Source organism: Lithobates pipiens, unplaced genomic scaffold (genome assembly GCF_037356315.1).
Source record: "Lithobates pipiens isolate NorthernLeopardFrog02 unplaced genomic scaffold, aLitPip1_a1.2 Scaffold_25, whole genome shotgun sequence".
In the NCBI taxonomy this organism is placed as follows: Eukaryota; Metazoa; Chordata; class Amphibia; order Anura; family Ranidae; genus Lithobates; species Lithobates pipiens.
In genome coordinates this window covers 147,263,538-147,288,249 of record NW_027507787.1, presented here as the reverse complement: position 1 = coordinate 147,288,249, position 24,712 = coordinate 147,263,538, and the positions used below count along the sequence as shown (strand labels likewise).

The following is a 24,712-nucleotide window of genomic DNA, read 5'->3' as shown; positions in this document are numbered from 1 at the left end:
GCCGACTCAATGAACCACTTAGTCTTTTTTCTGCCATCACTTTTCAATGTTTCTATTTTCTACCACGTTTACTGTGATTTTAGCTTCTTTTTGAACTCAGCTGAAAACAACTGTCACTTTTTTTTTATCTCTAAGCAAAGATCCTAGTGTGTTTGGCCCCTTTCACACTGACGTCCCGTTCAGGCCCGCCTGTCAGTTTTTCAGGCGGACCTGAACGGGTGCTCCATAGAGCTCTATGGAGCGTCGGATGTCAGCGGTGACATGTCCGTGTGAAAGGACCCTTTAGCTTTGTGAATTTAGCCTATTTTCTGTATTATGAATGGTGATTACAAGTGCATTGGGGCAGCACATGGGGAAGAGCCATATAAACGCCACACCAATGCGCCTGAACACAGCTCAATGTTTTAGGCCTGTGCTATTTTTTTTTTCAGTGGAGCATTTAATGCAGGAACTAAAAATATTGTACAGATCGATCAATGATGCCGTCTTCCTTCTGTAATTGTAATCTTGTGACGTCTCTGTTTTCCAGGTTGACAGAGCCCTCAGGATTCCTCACCGATGGACCAATCAACTACAAGTACAAGACAAAGTGCACATGGCTAATAGAGGGATAGTGAGTATCTGCTGCATTTCTTGATTACCCGCTGCATGTGGAAGTCTATCCAAAAGGAATATTTCTGGTTTCGGTGGGGTATTGAATCAGGGCTGGTTTTGTATATCTGTGGAAGTTATGATTACTACAAAACACTGAAATGCGCCATGATATGCGCTTTTGTACTACAATTTAATTTTCAGTGTTGGTACATGTGGAAAAAATGTTTAACAGCCAGGGCCACCACAAACTCCTTTTCTGAAATATTTTGGCAAATTTAACAGCAAAGGCTATCATATAAATTAAAAGCCAAAACTAACCTTGGCGTAAAGCTGTGGAAATTCCCCTAATTGTAAGTTTAGAGTCCCTCCTCTGCAGCTGAAATCCCCACCAATCCCCGAAGAGTCACCTGTAATTGCTAACAATAAGGCTGATGTATACATGGAGAAGGGCTTTAAAGGCTTTGTGGACCTTAAGGACTATGTTTCATATTTCACCCATATATAGGGTGCAACACGAAGCATGGTTGTATACTGCATCCCCAAGACTATTGAATAGCAGGTGCATCTCTCCTATTATACATACTACGACTAATTTGGAAAGGAGTCAGTTAACCCACCAGCATGTCTTTGTGGTGCGGGAGGAATTTGGGGTACCTGGAGGAAACCCAGACATGCTCCATTCAGAATTTGAACCAAGGACCCCAGTGCTGCCATGCAGAGTTGCTAACCACTAAGACATCAATACACGCATGTCCACTTTTTTGCACATATTTCTACTGGGGTCATTTACTATATTTATTTAATATAGATTTAATAAAGGTGTGTTTATACCAGCTTTTCTCAACTGGGGTGCCACAGCTTGTGCCATCTGGGTTGTCAAGGGTACCAGGTTGCTTCCAGTATTTTTGCACACCATCATGCACTTCTATGGTGCGGGGGAGATGCTAATCTAGGGTGGGTGGCATTCAGGGCAGCTCCAGCATTTAGAAGGGGGGCAGAAGTCTGTCTCCATTTGGATCTGGTCTTCTTCCTGCCCGCTGCCTTGCCACTGCAGCTGTGCTGAGTCAAAATTTTCTTGAGAGATTCGATGTGTCTGAAAGTACGAATCACGATCATAACAAATTTCAACGAATCTGAAATAAATTATAACAAAACAACATGACATGATGCGATAATTTGAGCCTTTTGTTAATGTTTGAAGCATGCAAAATAACGTAACAACATAATGAATGATTCAAACTGATTCGGATCCATTTCGTTTTTATGTTGCATGAACATTTTCCATTATTATAAAAATGCAATACGTATGAAATGGAAACGTATTGCAATAAATTTGGAAAGGTATAAAAGTGAAAGAAAATTATGATTCCTAGTTATTGTGTTTGTGTTGGATGGAGGTGGACCCATCAGAATGTCTAAATCCTAACATGGGTGATGAATGAAGAAATGTCATGAGCATACTAAGGATTCCTTAAAAAGGTCCAAATTCATCAGGAATTGGTCACTTGCCTGACAAAAGGGCCCTGCGTGGCTCTGAAACATTGCAGTATGTTTATTGTGTGACCAAGAATATAAAGCTTTGGACCTTTTCAAGGTATTCTTGTGCTGATGACATTTCACTTTTACTGAAACGTCACACAATCTCACTTACAAACATTACAGTCAAGGTACAAAAAACATATTATTTTACATTTGCCAGTAGCAAAATAGACTGCAGTTGCATTATACAGAAGAAAAACACACGAGTCTACCCATCAGTAGATAGATTTACACCTAGTGCCGTATCCAGCCTTGGCTATCAAGACCGTACTCGGAAGGGGAGAAGAACCTTGTTCATTTGGGAAGTATATTCCCCCTAACCTTCTCAATAATATCCACCAGGACATTTCTGTACTTAACGCATAGGATTTCAGAGCAGCAATCTATCTATGATTTAGTCTGCAGGGGCTAACCCCGCGGTAGCTAACCAGCTGCCCCATACCTTGTGGTAAAACAACTTTTTGTATCGTAGTGTTGTGCCCATCTGTTCAAGCCACAACTGTGATGTTGATAGAACTAGTGAGATCCAATGGAGGAGTCCGAGCCTACGAGCCTGGAATGAAGCCCTTGCTGCCGCCTCCCTTACAAATTTATCCTGAGTAAAAGTGTCACGTATACCCAATATACAGTACTTGGGCTGTACCGGAATGGAGACCTGTAATGCAGTATTTATCACTGCCACACTGTGTTCCAATAACGGTGAAGTTTTGGGCACCTCCAGAGTAGATGTATTAGGTCTCCTGTATCCCTGCTACACCTAGTACAGAAAGGGTCCGGGTATAATCCCATGGAGTACAGCTTAAGTGGAGTACGATGAGCTCCTAGTAAGATATATAACTGACATTTCTTCACTTTGCTTGTCCATGGTTTTCAGCCTATAATCATTACAGCACCCAGCATTACTGAACAGCTATTTTCTTAAATGTGTGTGTGGGGAATATTGCATTGGAGAAATGAGGACCCTGTGGTGAGGTTGTGGTGGTGGGAATTAGGGACTCCAATTTGAAAGGTGGATGGAGGAAGTGAGAACTCTAATCCAAATTTGATCATGCTTTGCTTTTGCCTTTCTCTGGATCAACTGTGGGAATAGGATTGTGTATATAAGATTGTATGACCCCCCCCACCCCCTCTTATTGGTTGAACTAGATAGACTTGTGTCCTTTTTCAACCAGACTAACTAATATGAAAGGAGAGGGGGGAGGACTGAAGACTCTAATGTGAATGGGAGAGGGGGGACTAAGGACTCTGATGTGAAGGTGGGGGGACAGACGGACTGAGGACTCTGATGTGAAGGTGGGGGACGAGGGACTGAGGACTCTGATGTGGAGGGGGGGGGATCGGGGACTAAGAACTCTGATGTGAAGGTGGTGGGGGACCTGAGGATTCTGAGAGGGTGTTCTGCTGTGATGGGTTGGAGACCCCATTTTAGACTGAGGGGCCTCAAGATTTTGCATATTTCCAAAGGGTGCCTTGAAGTGAAAAAAGATTGGGAGACACTGCTTTACACGTTTTACGTAATACATGGTGGTACAAGTATATCTGTTTGGTTGCAGGAAGCAGGGGATTCTCATTTGCATTCCTGTACCCACCAGTGCTGGGGTGTTAGCTGTATGGTGGCAGGAATCAAAGTGGCGCTAATGGTAAGGGTTGGAATTGGAGTGCGCCTAACATGGGAGAGAATTGGGAAAGTTTGGCTTTTCATTGTTATGAGAGGTTTGCATTAAGTTATTGCGTGGAGCTGCCTACAGGCAATAAATGGTGACTGTCTCTGCATGGATGAGCTGCCCACCATGTGGGTGATCATCCTACCTGTCAATGCTGCTGTCTCCTTGCCCACCTGTCAGCAAGGGTCAGCCAGCATCAGCAGAGTGCTCCCATATACCAGTGTGCAATCTTTGCACAAACGTGACATAACGACCATTAACTGCTGCATTAACACTTCTTGCCGAGGTTACAAATCACCGAATCTGGTTTCCACGGAAACTGCAGTTTAGGACGGTTGAGCTGTCGTCAGGATAAGACTTATGTAACGGTTCCGGGCCAGCGGGGAGCCTGATTTCAAACTCTGCTGACAGCTCCATGTCGTTTCTGGAAAATCACAGCCCTGCGACTTAGAGGGACTTGTCACCTGCTGGTAATTTTATGGCCGGCTCCAAGTGCGTCCGGCGCAGCCACGCGACACGACCTTATCAGCAATGAAGAGGAACATAACCCTTTCTATTTAACAAAAAAAAGAGGGTCTCTGGGTGTCAGGCACATGTGAAGGATTTTACTTTCTGTCTCATGTGTGGCCTCAGCATAATATAAAAACAAAATGCAATGAGACATTTCCCTGCTCTGCTCCTGCATCATATCTGTTAGGGTGTTTCAGATTATTGTTAAAGGGGTTGTAAAACCTCGCAAATTTTCACCTCAATGCATTCTATTGTTCCTGCGCCAGGGAAGAGCACACCCGCTCCAGCAGGTGTCTTGGGTCCTGATTGGATAGTTTGATAGCAGCGCAGCCATTGGCTCCCACTACTGTTAATCAAATCCAATGATGTGTGAGCCGGGGGCGGAGCCGAGTCCTGCTGTATTTGTCAATGGACGCAGCAGCCGGACACGGGACTACACCCACATGGGTGCCCCTAGGGTGAGCGCTTCTCTGACGGGGCACTCGAGAAGAGGAAAAGCCAGGAGTGGCCCTGGGGGACCCCAGAAGAGCAGGATTGGGGCCACTCTGTACATAACCAACTGCACAGAGGAGGTAAGTATGACATGTTTCTTTAAAAAAAACACAAAAAAAAAACCTGAACCTTTAGTTATCCTTTAAGTCTTCTTTCCTCTAACACACCAAATATTGAGTTGTACATGTATTACTTATCTTTATATCATTTTTAGCTTGTAAATTCCTTACTGATTCCTCATCAATAAAGGCAGCAATAAAAGGCGAGTAAGCAGTAAGACTTGTCCATGGAAGCTTTGGGTAAGTTGTGTGTGCTTTCTGGCAAAGCTTTCAAAAGCCATCCTTCAACGCCAGTCAGTGATTTTCCCTAGGCTGAGATGATGTCATTAGTCTGCTGCAGGCAGAAGTGAACATTTTCTCAATCTCCTCTCCCCCAATGATCAGACTGAAACGTAACTTTAAAGCAAGTCACAAAGTGAGAGGCTGCAGCAGGGACTGATCTGACACATTATAAGTGTTAAAAAAAAAGAGAAAAATTACTAAAGCACTGAAATTAATATAAGAATGTAAATAGTGACTAGAAAATAACTAAATAATTAAGCTGCAAAAATTCTAAGGCGATCTGACACCGTAAATGAGTAAATAAAATTAATAATAAATATTGCGCTCTAATTAACTTCCTAATCAAAGCAATAAAAAGTATATAATAGGTGCTCAAATTAAAAACCCACTACACGCTAATAACCATGCGTCTGTGAACAATTATGTGCTGAAATCAAATTAATATACACAAGTGCATAAAAATTCAAATACATGTGACAATCAACAGTTTAGCCAACACTGGCTAAAAATACAAATATTTGATGATTAGTTCACTGGATGCGATTTTGTGTTTCGCACATGAAGCCAACACTTAGCTCAAATCATATAAATGTCCTAATGTCCTTTTAACTGCACACCGCATCTCCTTACAAAGGATATGATATTCCTTTAACACAATCTTGCCGCTGCTGTCAGTTTCACCAATTTATAAGGGTATAGCTCATAAAAAATAATTAAAGACAATTCATTGCGCAATAATTAAAATCTGAGGTGGTGACCATAAGACAACACATTTCACTCACATATGATCTGAGTAATCTGCACTTATTGCCGCTCATTGCGCGGTTCCTCCTCACAACGCTGCTACCGTGTTCATGGACAAACACAATTATATATGTCACTGGCTCCTCCCTAAGGCTGGATTCACATCTATGCATTTTTAGTGCTTTTTGCATTTTGCAGATTTGCACTACAGCCAGCTTAACATGGTTTCCTATGGAACACTTTCTGTAGTGCAAATCTGCAAAATGCAAAAAGCACAAAAAATGCATAGGTGTAAATCCAGCTTAAGTGTTGGCTTCATGTGTGAACCACAAAATCGCATCCAGTGAACTGATCATCAAATATTTGTATTTTTAGCCAGTATTGGCATTGGTGTGCAACCATCTACCGCTTACTGTTGATTGTCACATGTATTTGGATTTTTATGCACTTGTGTGTATTCATTTGATTTTTAGCACGTAATTGTTCACAGACGCATGGTTACTAGCGTGTAGTGGGTTTTAAATTCAAGCACCTATTATATACTTTTTAGTGCTTTGATTAGGAAGTTAATTAGAGCACAATATTTATTATTTATTTTATCTGACACTTTGGGGTTGATTTACTAAAGGCAAATAGACTGTGCACTTTGCAGGTGCTCCAGAGCTTAGTAAATGAGGTTTCCCTTTGCAGTTACCAATAACGTGCAATGTGGTTTTTTAGCTCTTTAGCGCCACCTTTTGGGCTCCTTCTGCTAATTTCGTGTCAGAAGTTTGGTGAGCGTTGATTCACGCTTTTCTTTTCGTGTTTTTCATTTAGTGCTTTTCAGTTTGCGTTTTTCATTTTGTGTTTTTCTGAGTAATGATTTGATTAGTAAATGAGGTTTCACTTTGCAAACAGTTACCAATAACGTGCAAGGAAAATTAAAAAAAAAAAAAACAGCATTTTTGCTTGCACATGATTGAATATTGGAAGTCAGCAGAGCTTCTGCTGATTTACTAAGCTCTGGAGCAACTGCACTTTTCAAATGTCACCGTCTATTCACCTTTAGTAAATCAGCCCCATTGTTTTGCTATCTGTGTCTCCATTAGGGATACTTGCTTCCTCTCCAGGTTAGGTGTTTCAGAAAAGAAAATGAGGAAAAATCTCCCCAGTGGGGAAACAAACAGCATTTAACCACTTGCTTACTGGGCACTTAAACCCCCCTCAGTCCCAGACCAATTTTCAGCTTTCAGCGCTGATGCACTTTGAATGACAATTGCGCGGTCATACAACACTGTACCCAAATGAAATTTTTATCATTTTTTTCCCACAAATAGAGCTTTCTTTTGGTGGTATTTAATTACAGCTCGGAGTTTTATTTTTTGCTAAACAAACAAAAAAAGATGCAAAAAAAAAAAAAAATCATGTTTTAATAGTTTGTTATAAAATTTTGCAAACGGGTCATTTTTCTCCTTCATTGAAGTGCGCTGATTAGGCGGCACTGATAGGCTGCATTGGTGGGCACTGATGGGCTGCATTGGTGGGCACTGATGGGCTGCATTGGTGGGCACTGATAGGCTGCACTGGTGGGCACTGATAGGCATAGTTAAGGCGGCACTAATAGGCACAGATAAGGCGGCACCGATGGGCACAGATAAGGCGGCACTGATGGGCAAAGATGGGCACAGATAAGATGGCACGGATGGGTGGCACGGATAAGTGGCACGGATGGGTGGCACGGATGGGCACTGATAGGTACCACAGATAGATGGGACTGATGGGCACTGATAGGTGGCACTGATAGGTGGCTCTGATAGGTGGCACTGCTGGGCACTGATGGGCGGCACTGCTGGGCACTGATGGGCGGCACTGCTGGGCACTGATGGGCGGCACTGGGGTGCAGCACCTTTGAGGCAGATTGGGTGGCACTGTGGGTGGCACTGTGGGTGGCACTGTGGGGTGGCACTGTGGGTGGCACTGTGGGCACTATGGGCACTGACGGGGGGCACTGACGGGGGGCACTTACTTTTGCTTTTATTTTACTTCAGGATGGCACTGCGGGAGGCAGGTGGGCACAGGCAGGTGGCAGGTGGTCCCTTGTATTGATGGCCGTGATCGGGACTGATGTCCCGATCACGGCCGCCGGTGATCAGCTTTTTTTTTCTCTCCTCGCGCTGTCAGCGCGAGGAGGAATAATAGCCGATTACCGGCTCCGTTCTATCACATGATCAGCTGTCATTGGCTGACAGCTGATCACGTGATAAGGGGTCGGGATCGACCCCTTGCACGGATCGGTGATCAGGCGAGTCTCATAGACTCGCCGATCACAGAGCGCGCCGCGCGCGCCCCTCAGGGGGCGCGCAGGCCGCTCGTAACCGGGACGACGTCAATAGACGTAGTCCCGGAAATGTAGGTCCGCGCTAATGCCGTCATTTGGCAATAGCGCGGATCTGAAGTGGTTAAAGCCTGACAGAGGATCTAACCTTCTTTGGTCTACCCAAAACTTCACTTCACAAGTAGATCAAAGTGCAAAACATTTTTTTTTCTTTTGCATAGAACAAGGATACACACTATTAGATTTCCTGCACATTTTTGTCTTCAGATTTACCAAAACCATATAATATGAGGTCAAACCTTAAGAGTTTTAATTTGTATGCAATTGGGCAGGCCCTTGCCCTACATGGTTTTGGTAAATCTAAAGACAAAAAGCTGCAGAAAATCTAATAGTGTGTATGGGGCCTAAGGGCCACCTAAGTGATTTGATAACGATCACAGGCAACAATGAACTATGGGATTTTACCACCCACCGAATGTCAAATGTAAACGATCCCTTACTGTCCTGAGCCCCCTATAAGGCTGCTTTCACACTGATACACTGAGGTTTATCCGTACTGCGCACATACGACTTTCCTGCGGTTTAGCTACACTGAGCCATAGACTTTTATTACATCTTGTGGGTGTGGTGCACTTTCTAAAAACGCACCAAAAGTCCTGCAATTAGGAGTTTTAATGCACTTTCAGAAAGCACACCAAACTCCCAGAATATAATAGAAGTCTATGGCTCAGTGCAGCAACTGCACTGCACAAGCAGATCAGTGTAAAAGCAGCCTAATAACCCTTTTTTAAATAAGTGCTAATATGCCCATTGCAAAAGTGCAGTGTATATGACGTTTGACCTCTTCACCACAGGGAAGGAAGGGAGCAGTGATGCTCAGAGAAAGGGAATGGCGTGCTCTGGTGGTGGGAGGGTGGAGGTGCATTTTCTATCACGCTCTGACCCTGCCCACCACATTTCGCATGGCCCGGCCTCCAATGGGCCAGGACTGGCATCGGGGGTGGGGAGATATCCCTTCACTTCCTGTTTCATAACCAAAACAGGAAGTGAGAGAAAATCCTCCAAAGTGAGGGAAAACCGGGGGGGGGTTGTTTTGTTACCAGAACTAGTGTTCTCATTGGAAGATTTTCCCTTTATTACTGTTCTGGTGTCAACCTAAAGTCAGGGATTTTCTTTTATGGTAAACAGGACTAAAAAAAATAAAGTTTTGCCTTTAATTACACTTAATGTTTTGCACATTATTACTTGTACATTAACCCAGTGCAACAGCATGGTAAGGTCTAAATGGGCCCCAAGTCACACCTGAGCATAGCGGGAATATGTGTTTCCACTCAGGTTTTTTTGCTCGTTTTTCACACCTAAAAGCTTGTCAGCCCAGGGGCAGCCCATTCACTTGAATAGGCTGCCCTATACATAGACAAACACCCCAAAAGAGTCCCTGAATCTGTTTGGTCACGGAGCACCGACTGGTTTGCCAGTGCGCATTTTGGTATGTTTGTAGTGTGTTTTGTTGCATGGCAAAACTTGCGTTTGCTGCCTGTGCTTGGGGTGTCATTAATAATTAATGGCACTGCAAGCACAACTTGTGATTTCAGAGCATTTGCAGTGCATTTCCAAAATCGTGGCAAAATGCTAATTTTTGTGTGTTTTGATGCGCATTTAGGAAACTCGCAATTGTGAAGGCAGCCTTATGGCTTGTACACACGATTGGACTTTCTGACAACAAAACCGTGAAATTTTGTTTGAAGGACCTTGGCTCAAACTTGTCGTACATACACACGGTCACACAAACGTTGGCCAACAGTTACGAACATAGAGGCGTACTAGACGTATTACGTGGATTTTCAGGTCTTTAGCGCCACCCTTTGGGCTCCATCTGCTAATTTTGTGTTAGTAGAAATTTGGTGAGTGTTGATTCGTGCTTTTCATTTAGCGCTTTTCAGTTCGCACTTTTCTGTTCGTTTCTCAATGGCCGTTCGTCAAGCAGACATGTTGTGGAATTGGAAGAGATAACGTGTTATTTATTATTGGCCTTGGAGTTATTGCTTTGCCATTTTTTTTGGCGGAATAATGATTTGATTTGGTATATTTTCTATATTTTTGGATGCATAGAATGCACTTTTTGGTTAAGTTCTGTTGGCAGATAGCATGTCTAATTTTTTTTTTTTAATGCACAATAAAAAATTGTGGAGAATAATACTTGGCTATTTGTTTTACTTCAAATGACAGTTTGGAGGCAGGCAGTTACATTTAAAAAAATACAATGTAAAATTGACAAGGGACACCAACATAGTTGTATCTTTGATCTTAAAAACTACGGGATAATGGTGTTGTGGTAACTTGACAAAAAAAACAAAACATAATAATATTAATCTTGATATCACTAGAAAAAAAAAGCCTTTGAAAATTTGTTTGCAATAAGTGCCAGTTCACACTAGCGCGATGCCAGACATCGCATGTAATTTGCAGCGCACTGCTGTTCACATTACATGCGATGTCTGTGTGGGTGCGATGTCAGCCATACAGATAGTATGGCTGATATCGCACCGCATTCGGTCCAAACACTCACAGGACCCTTTTTTCTGTTCGGACCAGAATCAGATCGCATGTGTGTTCACACATATGCGATCCGATTCATGTCCAAACTGTCAGTTTGCAGTGCGATATGCGAGCTGAAATGGGGGTGTCGTTAACATATAATGACACTCCCCAGCAGTTTGCATATGGCAGTGTGAACTGCCGTGTGTGTCGAGTGCGATGCGGGAACCCGCAGTTGATTCGCAGGGTTCTCACATCGTGCTAGTGTGAACCAGCATTAACTCCATCAGTATCATCAGCAAAGCAGCTGCATTATTATCCCATTAAAGAAGAAGAGAATTGTGCGCTGCATTTGGAGATGTCATAATTTGCCACGTCACGAATGTTAATTTTTCATTACAAACACTAGTTTGCAAGACCGACTGGTTTTACAAGCATGCGTGTTTGTATTTTGGACTTTTGTCCAACAGACTTGTGTACACACGATCGGAAAATCCGACAACACACATTTGTCCGCAGAAAATTTGAAGACATGCTAGCCTGCATTTGTTGGTGGAAAGTCAGACAACAAATGTCCGATGGAGCATGCACACGTCGGATTCTCCAACAGCCTGACATCCAACGTGTACGGACGGGGCTTTAGTGTTATACATAATGTGAACCTGTGAATTTGCCCAGTATGAACAGAGTACAGGTTCACTTTAACTACAGGGGAGTCTACAGCACCTGCAGGTGCCATACGATGAATTATCTCCACATCTGAATAAACATTTCAGATTTGATTATGGGTGTCTGTTAGGAACGATTCTCTGATAAGCGTGTCTTAGTCTGACTTTGTTGTTCAAATATTTTTTCCCAGCAAACATTTCTTCTTATTGAAGTATTTTCTATGTAAATAGCAGGGTGTTGTTGGCTGTGTTTGCTCTCAATAGATGGAGGATTCAGCAAATTTGATACTTTTTATTACATTATGAATATCCAGTTTGACTCCAGAGCAATTTTTGCCAAAAAAATTACTTAAAGAGGTTGTAAACTCTGAAAAAAAAAAACCTGTAAGACAAATGCATATTGAGCTAGTATGCATCACATACTAGCTCATTATGAAATACTTACCTTAGAATGAAGCTGTTTCAGCGGTGCCCGCACACTGCTGAGACGGCTGCCTTTTCCCCCGGAGTTTCTTCTGGGTTTGCAGGCTCTGGCGCTGTGATTGGCCAGAGCCGCGGTGACATCACTCCCACACATGCACGCAGAAGCCACCATTCACGGCACGGGGCTCGGACGTAACGGCACCCGTGGCCATTCCTTCAGAGGGCATGCGCCAGTGATATCACTGGCTGCATGCAATGCAAATATCTCCTAAACCAGGGATATGCAATTAGTGGACCTACAGCTGTTGCAAAACTACAAGTCCCATCATTCCTCTGCCTCTGGGTGTCATGCTTGTGGCTGTCAGAGTCTTGCTATGCCTCATGGGACTTGTAGTTCTGCAACAGCTGGAGGTCCGCTAATTGCATATCCCTGTCATAAAAGGTACACGTTTAGGAGATATTTTCACTACCTATAGGTAAGCCTTATTATAGGCTTACCTATAGGTAAATGTCTGCAGAGGAAGTTTACTTCCTCTTTAAACCCCCAGAACATGATATATTTTCTGAAAGCCGAGGCCCTGCACAATAAAAAGGTTATAGTTGAAAATTTTTATGTCACCTGATATTTGCACAAGTGTTTATTAAAAGCAAACTTTCAGGAAAATTATAATAAAAAATATAAAAAAAAACTGAATTTTAAAGCAAAAACACACAACATAATACACATTTTTAGTTAAAATATAGAAATAAGGCTGCATTGAGTAAATAGATAAAATGTTATTCTTTGGAATAACAAGGACAATATATGTTAAGAACAGGTCACCACCCCCCTTTCCCTCATAATAATGTAAAAGCTTCATGCCAATATCCATTTTCGTTTTTTTTCAGTTACTGACAATGCTGATCCAGAGGCATTTATTGCTTTATGAAGAGCTTGATCAATGTACTCCTGATTTTCAGGTGTGATTTTCTCTATAAATGAAGGGATTGTGTATTTTTGTGAGGCCGTTGGTTTGTAATGCTTCCTTACCTGAAGATGCTGCTGGTGGAGAAACACTTTGTGAAGACCCAGAAGCAGTGGAAAGAGCGTTTCTAGAATGAGAACTCAGGAGGGAAAAGCTACTCGCACTTTCATTCTGGTCCTCATTTCATTCCGTAAGGCTCTGTTCACAAATATGCAAATTGGATGCGCTTTGAACCGCATCTAATTCGCATAACGTGAACTGGACCAGCTTGCAATGCAGCCGGTTCACACATGTTTTGGAACGGCCACAGTCCATATTTTTAAAAAGAGTCCTGTGTGATTTTAGGTCCGGTTCAGGTGTGAATTTAAGTAAAAATTTGCACCGGATTTCTTTTAAAAATGGACTTCAAACCTCAGTTGGACATGTGTGAACCAAGCCTAATGTATTTTATAATGTAATTAGGGCACCTCTGGCATGTCAGGATGTGTTTTGTTATCCTTGTTGCATTTGTAAAATAATATTTCTTCTCACAATATTTGAAAATTGCAGCTTTGCTCTCAGCAGAAATCTCACTGTGGAAATGTTTCCAAACTCTAGATGCTGGCCTCACCACTGAAACCCCTTCTCATCTGGCCCAACACTGAACCCCCTTCTCATCTGGCCCAACACTGAACCCCCTCCTCATCTGGTCCACACCCCCTTCTCATCTGGCCCAACACTAAACCACCCTGGTCATCTGGCCCAACACTGAACCCCACTGATCATCCTCCCCAATACTGTATCCCCAACACTGACCCCCCTGCTCATCTGCCCCAACACCGTACCCCCTTGCTCATCTGGCCCAACACTGAACCCTCTGCTCTTCTGTCCCACTGCTGAAGCCTCTTCTCATTTCTCATCTCTTCCACCACTGTGCCTCCCTGCACATCTGCCCCGCCACTGTACCCTCTTCTCATCTATGATATGTGTGATATGCAGAGTGGTGAAAGGAAGCAGAGATGAGACACATCTACCTGTCCTGGCACACTCATCCTGCTGATCCACCTCTCGCATCCAGCCCACATGTTTGTATGTGATATATGTGTTGTATGTAATGTATATGATGTATGTGATGGCACATACAAGCATCTGGAATGGATGTGCAATGATGAGCTCAGGTCAGGGGCATTTTCTGAAAGCAGTGGGCCTGTGTGCAGGATTATAAGTTGGGCCCCCGCAGCAGAAAATCCCCTCTCCATCACAAAATCTGACGATCGCAGCTACAGCAAAGTTAGAGAACTAAACAATGTTTCCCATCTTTTACTATGTGTGGGGGCTCTGTGCCTCCCCCTCGGTGTGAGGAATTCTGAAATTGGAATGCATTAGTGTCTCACCGACACTTCCCTGCACTGCTCTGCTGTTGGGGAGGGGGTCGAGTGCCTGCAAAAGTATTGAAATGCATTGAAAACGCAGCAGGAGCGCATCATTAGCGCACCGGTGCTACGTTTCTGATGCGGTTTTCGAGTCACATGAAAAAACCCCCCTAAACACAGTAATCATGGTATTTGGTACGGTCTTTTTTTTAAGCACGTGATTGGGGGGGGGATTGTAATGCCACCAATGGTGTGTGGTGTAATAAAATTCAGTTATTCATTTAGGCAGAAATTAATTAATGTAAAGCCAATTCATGAAATTTGAGCTGGGCACATATATCTGTAGTGTTCTCCTGCTCCTTTCTTCTGTATCTTCTGTTAGCTCCTGCTCAAAGTTCTCTGTCAACTGTGATAAAACCATGCTGAAATTTTGTGTCCCAGCTCTGAAAGTCTTGGCCTATGGGGAGTGGGGGTGTGTGTCTTTGCTCCAATCAGCTGTCTCTTTCTAAAGAATACATAAAGCTGAAGACAGCAGATTTACATGTACAACTTATGTAGGGAGATTTGTTTAATCTCTGTGTATCATCTGAGGCTGTTCACTTCACTGGGTATAGGAGAGGGTTTACATCCACTTTAAGCTGCCCCGTGCCCCCTTGTTTAGCTGATGTACAACAGCAGCCCTGCTAGACACAACAGCACATAGGACTTGTCCTAAAACGTAATTAATTTGGTGCACAGAAAATGCAGTAATAATTACACCACTAAACTGACGTATTTGTCATTATTCCCCCCCCCCCCCCCCCTATGTTTTACTGCAGTTTAACGGACAGGTATGAATGGGACCTAAGGCTGAGTGCGTAAACACTTGTGTTTGTCAGGACAAGAAGCGAAGGGAAATCTCTCCATTGGGGACAAGAAAAAACAAACAAACGTATTTATATTAGCATAAAGAACAGTTGGAACCTTGGGGCCTAACCCGCAGATTGATGGCCGCATGCATATATATTTATAGGGTAACTCCTACATTCGTGAGAAAAAAAAACACAAATAAAAAAAATAATATAGTGTATACAAATCCAACACAAGTCATATTGTAATTAAATATTACTAAAAAATATCTTAATTTTTTCTATCTGCAGAGCTATAATTTTCTGTAAAATTCAATGCAATATGGCTAGCTGGGGGTTTTCTGTACACGGAATGTGTACAGAATGTCCACCAGAAATTTAATTTTCTGCTTGTGTAATTGGCTGACTGATTTTCCCAGAAGTCTTTACTGAGATACAAGTCAAGGCATCCCTTGCAACAAAAATGTAATTTTTGGTGAGATATTTTCAAAGGGAAATCACATCTAAAGGGATGCAGATCCTACCACTTTCCTCCTTAGGACACTGTAAGTGCAGTAGCTGATAGTTAATGATAAAATAACGCCCATACAGATTCACTTAACACAGGGGCACAGATAAACATACAGCTATTTCATCAGAATAACAAAATGTGGGTGGTGTAGATTGAGAATAGGAGAGGTCCAAGAACAGAACCTTGGGGGACCCCAACAGAGAAAGAAAGAGGAGAGGTGAAAGTAAAATTGTAAGTAATGCTAAAGGTGCGGTTGGACAAGTAGGAAGAGAACCAGCGAAGAGTACAGTCACAGAAACCAAAGGCGTGGAGTTAAGATTTGCGTTAAGGCAGCCCATTTATCATAAGCCATCCAATGCATTACAATAGATGAGAAAATGCACATAATTCTTTTACAGCAATGCAGCGCACCATGACGCATGTTATGGTGTGGTACATTATGCAATGCAATCTACTTTACAGTGCGTTGGGGTGCTATACACGATGAATGGCAATGCACATAGAGCAAGTTCATTGTGATGCAGTGCAGCAATGTTTTATTGCGTGCCTCAGTGCACAAGTGTGAATGGGTCTATAATGTCCATCCCCCCCCCCAGTGGAGGTCTCTGGATTCTGCTCTGACAATACACTTTTACTGAAACAATTCCCTCCTCGCATGTCTTTCCATATCTGGAAATGATAGGGACCCTCTGAGGATCTTTGATATGTAGAGCTGTAACCTTAACTCCCTCTTCTTGTTTTTCAGCCCCAACGCCATCCTGCGGTTGCGTTTCAATCACTTTGCTACGGAGTGCAGCTGGGACCACATGTACGTCTATGACGGAGACTCCATATACTCCCCTCTGATCGCAGTACTCAGGTGAGCCAACATGTTGTGTCTGATAGACTGCATCCTGCTATCCAGACAGGAACAGTCTTGGTATTCTCAGATATCAAAGTTTCAGAGCAGGAATCTGTACATTTCTCACTCTAAACTGCACTCTCACTCTGCCCATTCCATCGTTGGCATTGTGCATTGCAAAGCTAACGCATTTCAGGCATCAGGGGTTGAAGGAAAAGGTGCCCTGGCATCTTACAAGAAGAGAAGCTCAGCAGTCGAAAATTGCTCATTCATAGTGCATTCGGCAGGCTAGAGGTGACCTAGGGAGTTATACTACAATGTTGCATTATGTACAGTAGGCAGGGCTTTTCTTCTCAGAGAATAGGTGCAGAAACTCCTCTCTTCCGATTCATCCCTTGACTCCGCCCTCCTACTCACCTCCGAGCACCATTCCTTGGTTCCACCCCCTACCCACTTCCCACTTTTAGAGAATACAGAATCAAGGATCATTTTATGGTTTTACTGGATTACTGTATAAATGAAACTGGCAGGAAAGGGGTTATACACTAGGGGGCAATCAAGGGGTTAAGTGTGTCCTAGGGAGTGATTCTAACTGTGGGGGGGTGGGCTACCACTGACATGACAGCGATCACTGCTCCCGATGACAGGGATGCCTAGTGACATGACAGATCCCTGTCATGTCACTAGGCAGAACAGGAAAATGCTTAATTTACATAGGCCATACCGTGACATGATCGTAGGATACTGGACATTGAGTCTGCAGGCATGGTCACGGAGTACGCGGCGGGCACGTGCGTGTCCACAATGCTGCATCTTAAAGGGGATGTACAGGTATGCCCATTTGCGCAGACTTGCCACTGTGCCAACGTATATTGTCATGCACTGGTCGGCAGGCGTTAAACCCCTCCCTTGACAGTAGATCCCTTCCAGCAATGATTGACCCCCTCCAACATAAGACCCACCCCAGCAACAATACATACCCTACCAGCAACAATAGACCTCTCAGCAACGATAAACCCCCCCTGCAAAAATTGTATTTTGTATTGAATTTGTTACTGATAACAAGAAAGGCAGGAAAATAGATCTAGCAACAATGGACACCCCAGCGAAAATAGATCCACCCCAACAACAATAGGTTCCCAAGTAGCCAGCATCAATAGACCCTCCAGCAGCAAGCAACAAAGACTCCTCCCTCAACAGTACATTCCTCCCAGCAACATAAGACCCACCCCACCAATATTAGATCCCCTACGAGCAACAGAAGAACTCCCAAGCAACAATAGACCCTATTCCTTCACAAAAATAGATCCCACTCAGTAACAATAGAGTCCCAAGCAGCCAGTATCAATAGACCCTCTAGGACAGCTTACCACTACATACATTCAGTTCTGGAGGTGCCGGTACTGCGTTCCCCTGCGTTCCTGCTGAAAAAAAGCCCTGACAGTAGGTACCACATCTGTATTATTCAACTGTCACAAAATAAACTTTTTAAGTGGATTTTACTGGTACCAAATGGAGCCACAAATTTAAAAATAAATTTTTTACTGATATCAGTAAAAATTAAAATATTTTAAATTTGTGTTTCTATTTGGTACTGGTAAAGTCCCTTAAAAAGTTTTTTTTAGGTGTGTTTATAGTGCAGAGTGGTGTCACTGGACTAATTACGGCGTGGCAGAGGTCTGTGAATCATAAGACTGGCCAGACAGAATTAACGCAATTTCAGCCTACACTGTACATATTGAATGCTGGGGAAGTTGCATCACTGCATAATGGTGTCACTATCATAGGCAAAGAGCAGGAGGTGTGCCAGGGCCCCCCTAATCACTACTTGTGGTGTCAATTCCCCCCACTGCCCCGGCTTTCCCTGTGCAGTGCTGCTGGCTTCCCCCCACTCCCACGGCTGCTGTGGGGGATGTTTCTTGTTGGAGAGCAGGGGAAGGGGCTAATCAATATGTAATTGACCAGCCCCTTCCTTTTCTAAATGAACACACTTACTCACTGCATTCATTCATAACTGAAGCAAAGTAAACTATTTACTATGCTTCAATTTGTAAATTAACAGGAAACCGCTCAGCACAGAGCCCTTCCCATTCATTCACTGTCCAGTGCAGCTGAGGCTGCAGAGAAAGGCATGTGTGTTTGCACTTTGGGGTACACACCCTAATGCAATAGGCTTCTCACACCTCTGGTCACTATACTGGCTGTATAACATTCCAAGGAGTCTGTAAACCACAATAACTGCCAAACAGAATTATTAGCTTTTCAACCTGCTTTAAACATACTATTGCAAGCCTGATTTTATCTTTTAGATAAATTTAGTGTGGGGCAGACGTCACACTGGATTGGCCAACAAGTATATAAAACTCTATAAGTAATATGTGATCAGCATTTTACATATTCAGAGTTGCTCAATAATAGTAAAACATGAGTCAGTTTATGTGTTGTCAGTCATGATTTTTAGGTAGGTTATCCAAGCTCTGGGATTGGACAAAAGATAACAAAAGAGAACTCTTCTGTTCTATAAAAGGGCCAATCGGCAGTACTGTGACTCAGTAACATTGTGTCAGTCTTAATCCCCCTAGCCCTGCTACCAGCAGTCACGCCTCAGTTATCCGCTTGGTGGCGTCTGTTCGGCTGGGTTTGGAGATAATGAGGAGTGAAGCCGGTGCCACGTGTCAGTATTGATTCGTGCAGCACGGATGTGTCCCCAGGTGTCTGCTAAGTAGGCCACAAAATCTCGCTATTCTCTGTTCGGCTCTGTATGCACTTCATTATGTACCGGGTGGTGGATAATTATACCCAGAGTGGGTTACGCTGGGTGCGCTGGCAATGACAAGGCGGCAGACACAGTTCTAAGCCTCCAATACAGAGACGCTACTTAGAGATCAGCTTTTACCCCAGGTACCCCAGGAACACAATTTTATGGATTGCTTGGTCTTCCCCTCTCCTGACCACGTTTTCTTTTTGTTGTCATTGCACTCACCTTAAAATTCTGTCTTTTTTTGTACATTTTAGATGTTCTTTTTTTTATTACTCCTTATATATTTTCTCTTCATTTTTATTTCTCTTTTTTAAATGATATAGTTTTTATTGAAAGTTTTCATTGTGTACATACAGAGGAAAAAAAAAACACAATTGTACAAGAAAAAAAAAAAAGCAAATCCTATTCCCTCCTACTCTCCCAACCCACCCCTAGATCCCCAAACATCAGAACCCCACTACAAATACTTATCTTATTTGTATTCGTATTTGTTTATTAGAAACTTGGAAGAATGATGGCAGACAAAAGAAAAAACGGCCAGTCCATCAAGTTTGTCCTTTTTGTGCCTTTTTTTATTCTCATTTAGTTTTGTATCATAATGTTCCTTGCAGGAGTCAGCTTGTGTAATTAGATTTTCTTCTTCTTGTTATAATTAAAGAAATCTATAGCGCTGTCATCTCCCGTGGCGCTGTATGGCGCAAATGAAATAACAATGGTAATAATAGATAATACAAATGCACAAAACATTTCCAGGGAGAAGTACATACAGTTGTGTAGTAAAATATGAACAGCAATAACAATATACCGTGAGAGGAGGGTAAAAATGGAAAAAAATAAAACCCTTGATATTTGTGTATTCATTTTTTTTAAATGAAAACTTAATTGCATATTTATATTTGATTGGATTTTAGCTTTATACTATTGTACTAAGCAGGGACTTACAAAGGAAGAAAGCCCTGTTTTTACAATAGTGCTATGTTTTTTTTCTGAACATGTAGAATGCCTTAATGACTACAATGTCTCTTTTCTCAAATGCCCTTCCCCATTCCCTTCTTTCCACCCTCACCTTCTCACCTTTATTGTTCCTCTGCTGTCATGTTCTTCTGCTCTCCTCTTCTTCTCCTCTGTTTCTCTCATCTCCCTCTCCATCTTCTTCTCCCCTTTTTCTCCTTATCCTCTCCCTTTCCTTTACCTTTCCCTCTCTTCCTCCTCTTCTCATCCTTTTCCTCTTCTATTCTCTTCTTCTCCCCTTCCTCTCCTCCTCTTCTCCTCCTCTCCTCTTTCTATTCCTCCCCTTTTCCTGTCCTCTTCCTCTGCTCTTCTCTTTCCTCATTCCTCTCTCCCCTCCTCTCCCTTCTTCTTTTTTCTTTGTTATCCCTTTTTCTCTTGCTCACCTCTTCTTGTCCTTTCCCTTTTCATACCTCTTCATTTCCTTTTGTTCTCCTCTTCCTCCCCCCTTCCTCTCCTGTCTACTTCCTCTACATCTCCTTTCCCTTCCTCTCCTCTTCCTCACCTCTCTTCGCTTCCTGCTCTTTCCTCTCCTCTTCTTTTCTCTTTTCCCTTGCTCCTGTTACCCTCCTTCCCTATTGCCCATCCCTCTTCTTGTCCCTCTCTTAGTGGTCTGATTGTCCCAGAGGCAGCAGGGAATGAGACGGTCCCAGAGGTCGTCACCACGTCCGGATACGCTTTGCTTCACTTTTTCAGCGACGCTGCTTACAACTTGACTGGCTTCAATATCTTCTACTCGTATGTATGCGGTTGGATCCCTACCTGTAGGGATATTGATGAAAGAATGATCTATTACATTCATAATAAAACTATGAATTTTTTATCTTATGAGTTTTTGTCTGATTTTTCTCTTCTTTCTGTGCAGCATTAACTCCTGTCCGAATAATTGCTCAGGACATGGCAAGTGCACGACGAGCAGCTCAGTCCCTGGAAGAGTATACTGTGAATGTGACAAGTACTGGAAGGGTGAAGCCTGTGACATCCCCTATTGCAAGAACAACTGTGGCAGCCCTGACCATGGCTACTGTGACCTAACGGGAGAGAAGCTGTGTGTGTGCAACGACAGCTGGCAAGGTATGTTTTTCCTGATGCTCTGCAGGGGCGGGTCTTCTCTTGTGAATGCTGAGCAGACTCCTGTTTTTTTATACACATATTCTAATTCAGCCCTTTCAGTGAAGCAGAGATACTTTGTTGTCAGTGTAAACAGGACATTATGAGCTCACTCAATTTCTGGAAGATCAAATAATATATCAAAAACCCTTTTAATGGTATATTTAAAGCGGTTGTATGGTCCTTTTTACAACTTTTACCTACAGGAAAGCCTACAATAAGGCTTACCTGTAGGAAAAAAAAAACATCTCCTAAACCTTTACGGTTTAGGAGATATTCCCCTCGCAATGCGCCTCTGACTGCAGTGGCGCATGCGCACAGGGGATTCTCGGCTGAAAGTCCGGCAGACGCCAGACCCTGGCAGGAAGAATTCTCCCATGCGCATGAGTGACGAAATCGCGTCTCAGGCCACTCACAGCGCCGGAGCCGTGATACCCGGAAGACACGCTTAGGGAACATGTCAGCTCCCTTGGCGTGCATCGGCAAGATGTCGGGGTCTCGTTATAAGGTAAGTATTTCAGAATGAGCTAGTATGCGGTGCATACTAGCTCATTATGCCTTTTCCCTATGCCTTTACCCTATGGCACCCTATACACTTTTATGGCACTGGACTGGAGCAAAATATAAACTGATGTTGGAAATTTTGGTTTAAGGATTCTCATATTTCATTGTCTAAACTTTAAGAAAATACCAGCATTAAATCCTAGTGAACTTTGCGCTAATGCAATCAAAAAACAACAAAGGAATATCAAGAAAAGATACATAATCCAAATTAAAAAATGTGTAACCAATATCATGGTCAAGATCATTGCTTCCACTACTATACACAAACACATACTTTGGTACATATATACATAAATAAAAGTGTAGCGCTATCTCTTTAAGAATAGTGAAGGTAATGCATATACAATACTCAGTGATAAGACACTGCGCTACTTTAACTGACGATTGCGCCGTTGTGTGACGCTGTACACAAATACAATTTATGTCCTTTTTTTTCCCACAAATAGAGCTTTGTTTTGCTATTTGCTCAGCTCTGTGTTTTTTAGGTTCTTTACAGGTTCTATAAACAAAAAAAGACTGACAATTTTGAAAAAAAAAAAAAACAATATTTTTTACTTTCGTATTCAATAAAAACATTTATAAAATCGAATTTGTTCATTAATTTAGGCCAATATTTATTCTGCTACATGTTTTTGGTAAAGAAAATCTCAATAAGCGTATATTGATTGGTTTGCGCAAAAGTTATAGCGTTTACAAACTATGGGATATTTTAATGTATTTATTTATTTTTACTAGTAATTATCGCGATCAGCGACTTATAGCGGGACTGCAATATTGCGGCAGACAGTCGAACACTAACAGACACTTTTGACACTTTTTAGGGGTCAATGACACTAATACAGTGATCGGTACTAAAAATATACACTGTCACTGTATTGATGACACTGGCTGGGATGGGGTTAACATCAAGGGAGATCAAAGGGTTAACTGTGTGCCTAGCCTGGGTTTCTGCTTATTATCGGAGGTGCTTTCACTAGAGAGAACCATGGATCCTTGTCCCTGCTTTGCAGAAACACAGTATCCATGCCTTGTTTACAGAGGCAGACTGCTGTTCTCTCTCAGAACAGAAGGATCAGCAGGTGCTGATAGATGTTGAGTCTGCGATACCCGCCGATCTTTGTATAATTACAGCGTGAGCAGGCCACCAGTGGGACGCATGAGTGGTCCAGAGCTAGAAGTGCAGGCTCCTGTACTAGGTACGTGATCCTGCGCAGCAGTGCCACTTTTCCGCCATATATGCAAGTTCTACAGTCAGCAAATAGTTAGGCAGATGGTAGCCTACAAGGGAATGACTTCAACAGCCCCAGGTTATTCCTCATTACCAGTGTTAGATGTGATGTCAAATTACTATTTAGTCTTAGCCATAGTCTTTTGACTAAAATGGCATTTTAATTGTATTTTAGTCATCTGAATTGTTTTAATTTTAGTTGACTAAAATCTCCAGCACATTTTAGTCTACTAAAATCGAATGGTTTAGTTAAATCGTAATGCAATATTTACGCATTTCTCTAGACTTTCCAGACTCGAAAATTGAATAACGTTAATATTTATGGTGTTAAGGTTTGAACATGCACTGCAGACACTGATTTAGCCGTTGCGATGTATAACCAGTGTTCATTTTGACGTCAAATTTATATTTCGTTTTAGTCAGTTTTTTTTACTTAAATGCCATTTTAGTTTTAGTAGTTCACTTGCGGGAACGCTCATGTTGTATGTATCGCATCAAAGAAAGGGCCATACATGGCATAAGTAAATAGGCATAAAATAAACCCCAATCTATTGTAAACATAACTTACTTACAAAGTTGCAAAAGAAATAGAGCTCATCACATTCTGCCATACGGTGCACATGTGCAGCGAGGTCAGTTTGTATGTCGCTTCCTGCACACGTTTCGTCAGAAATTATGTCTTCAGGTGAAGTAGGAGTAAGTAACCCAAGACAGCCACCACTGTGATCTCCAGTGGGAACCATAATCTGGAGCTGGCTAGTGAACTGTAAAGAAGTAGACTCTGAATATGACACACGAATCAAAACATATTTTGGAACACAAAATTATTAATTGATAGGAATACATTTTGATTTGTGTCCACCTTTTTGTGTGGATGCAGGGCTTGGTAGACGAGCTGACAATCCACATTTGATTTCAGCCTCTAAATTCAAAGGCTGCTTATGACATCTAGGATGCTGTGTATGTTCAGGACCACACTGCCTACTGCAGACTGTGATCTGAGCCAAAAGCAGACCCACCCACGTTCAGCGATGCAATGAGCTGGAGACGCACTTTTGTGCAGGTCACCTATATAATGTAACTTTGTTGGGGACTATTATCTTGAGTAAAGAGTTACTTCAAATATGACAATTCACAACATATTTTTTTCGAAGTTTGCTATACAAAATTTTTAACTGTAATAACAAAACATTGCGCTTTGGAATGGGGGGAAAACTATTTTTTATCTTGGATCAGTTGTAGTTATCTGATTTTGAAAGATAAATGTGATTTTACAGACGGGTTATTTTCCCTTTCATTATGCAATTAGAAATGGTGCTGTAAATCAACATTGACTACTTTATTTTCATGAATGGAGTGTGAAAAATAACGGTCGCCTCCATCTCCTATCTGCTACTGACCCCTACTGGCTAATTTGGATTTTACACATGAAGCTGAATTGCAACATTTTCATTCCAGAAATAAAACTGTATCTGTCACTTCTCCTGTTGGAGTTAAATTGAGAGTTTTTATTTCTCTGTAATAGTGTTAAATATCTGGATATTTGTGTATTTTGTACCATATTGATGAAATGCATTGGAGTTAATGGGGTAGGGGAAATTAAGGCCTCATTCCCATGGGCATACCTATGTGTACACCTGTGCCAAGGAACATCCTTGCCAGCATAAGATGCACAGGTAGCCCCATTCATGTCTATT

The 24,712-nt window shown here is 42.4% G+C and overlaps 1 protein-coding gene across 1 annotated transcript in view; it reads left to right on the top strand.

Annotated features, from left to right (window-relative positions):
- ATRNL1 (attractin like 1) overlaps nt 1-24,712 on the top strand; it is a 1,004,401-nt gene that overhangs the window by 159,340 nt on the left and 820,349 nt on the right. The window contains exons 2-5 of the mRNA XM_077454933.1: nt 530-613; nt 16,249-16,362; nt 20,723-20,851; nt 20,979-21,187. Coding sequence (XP_077311059.1) covers nt 530-613; nt 16,249-16,362; nt 20,723-20,851; nt 20,979-21,187 — 536 coding nt within the window. The remainder of the gene's footprint in view (nt 1-529; nt 614-16,248; nt 16,363-20,722; nt 20,852-20,978; nt 21,188-24,712) is intronic.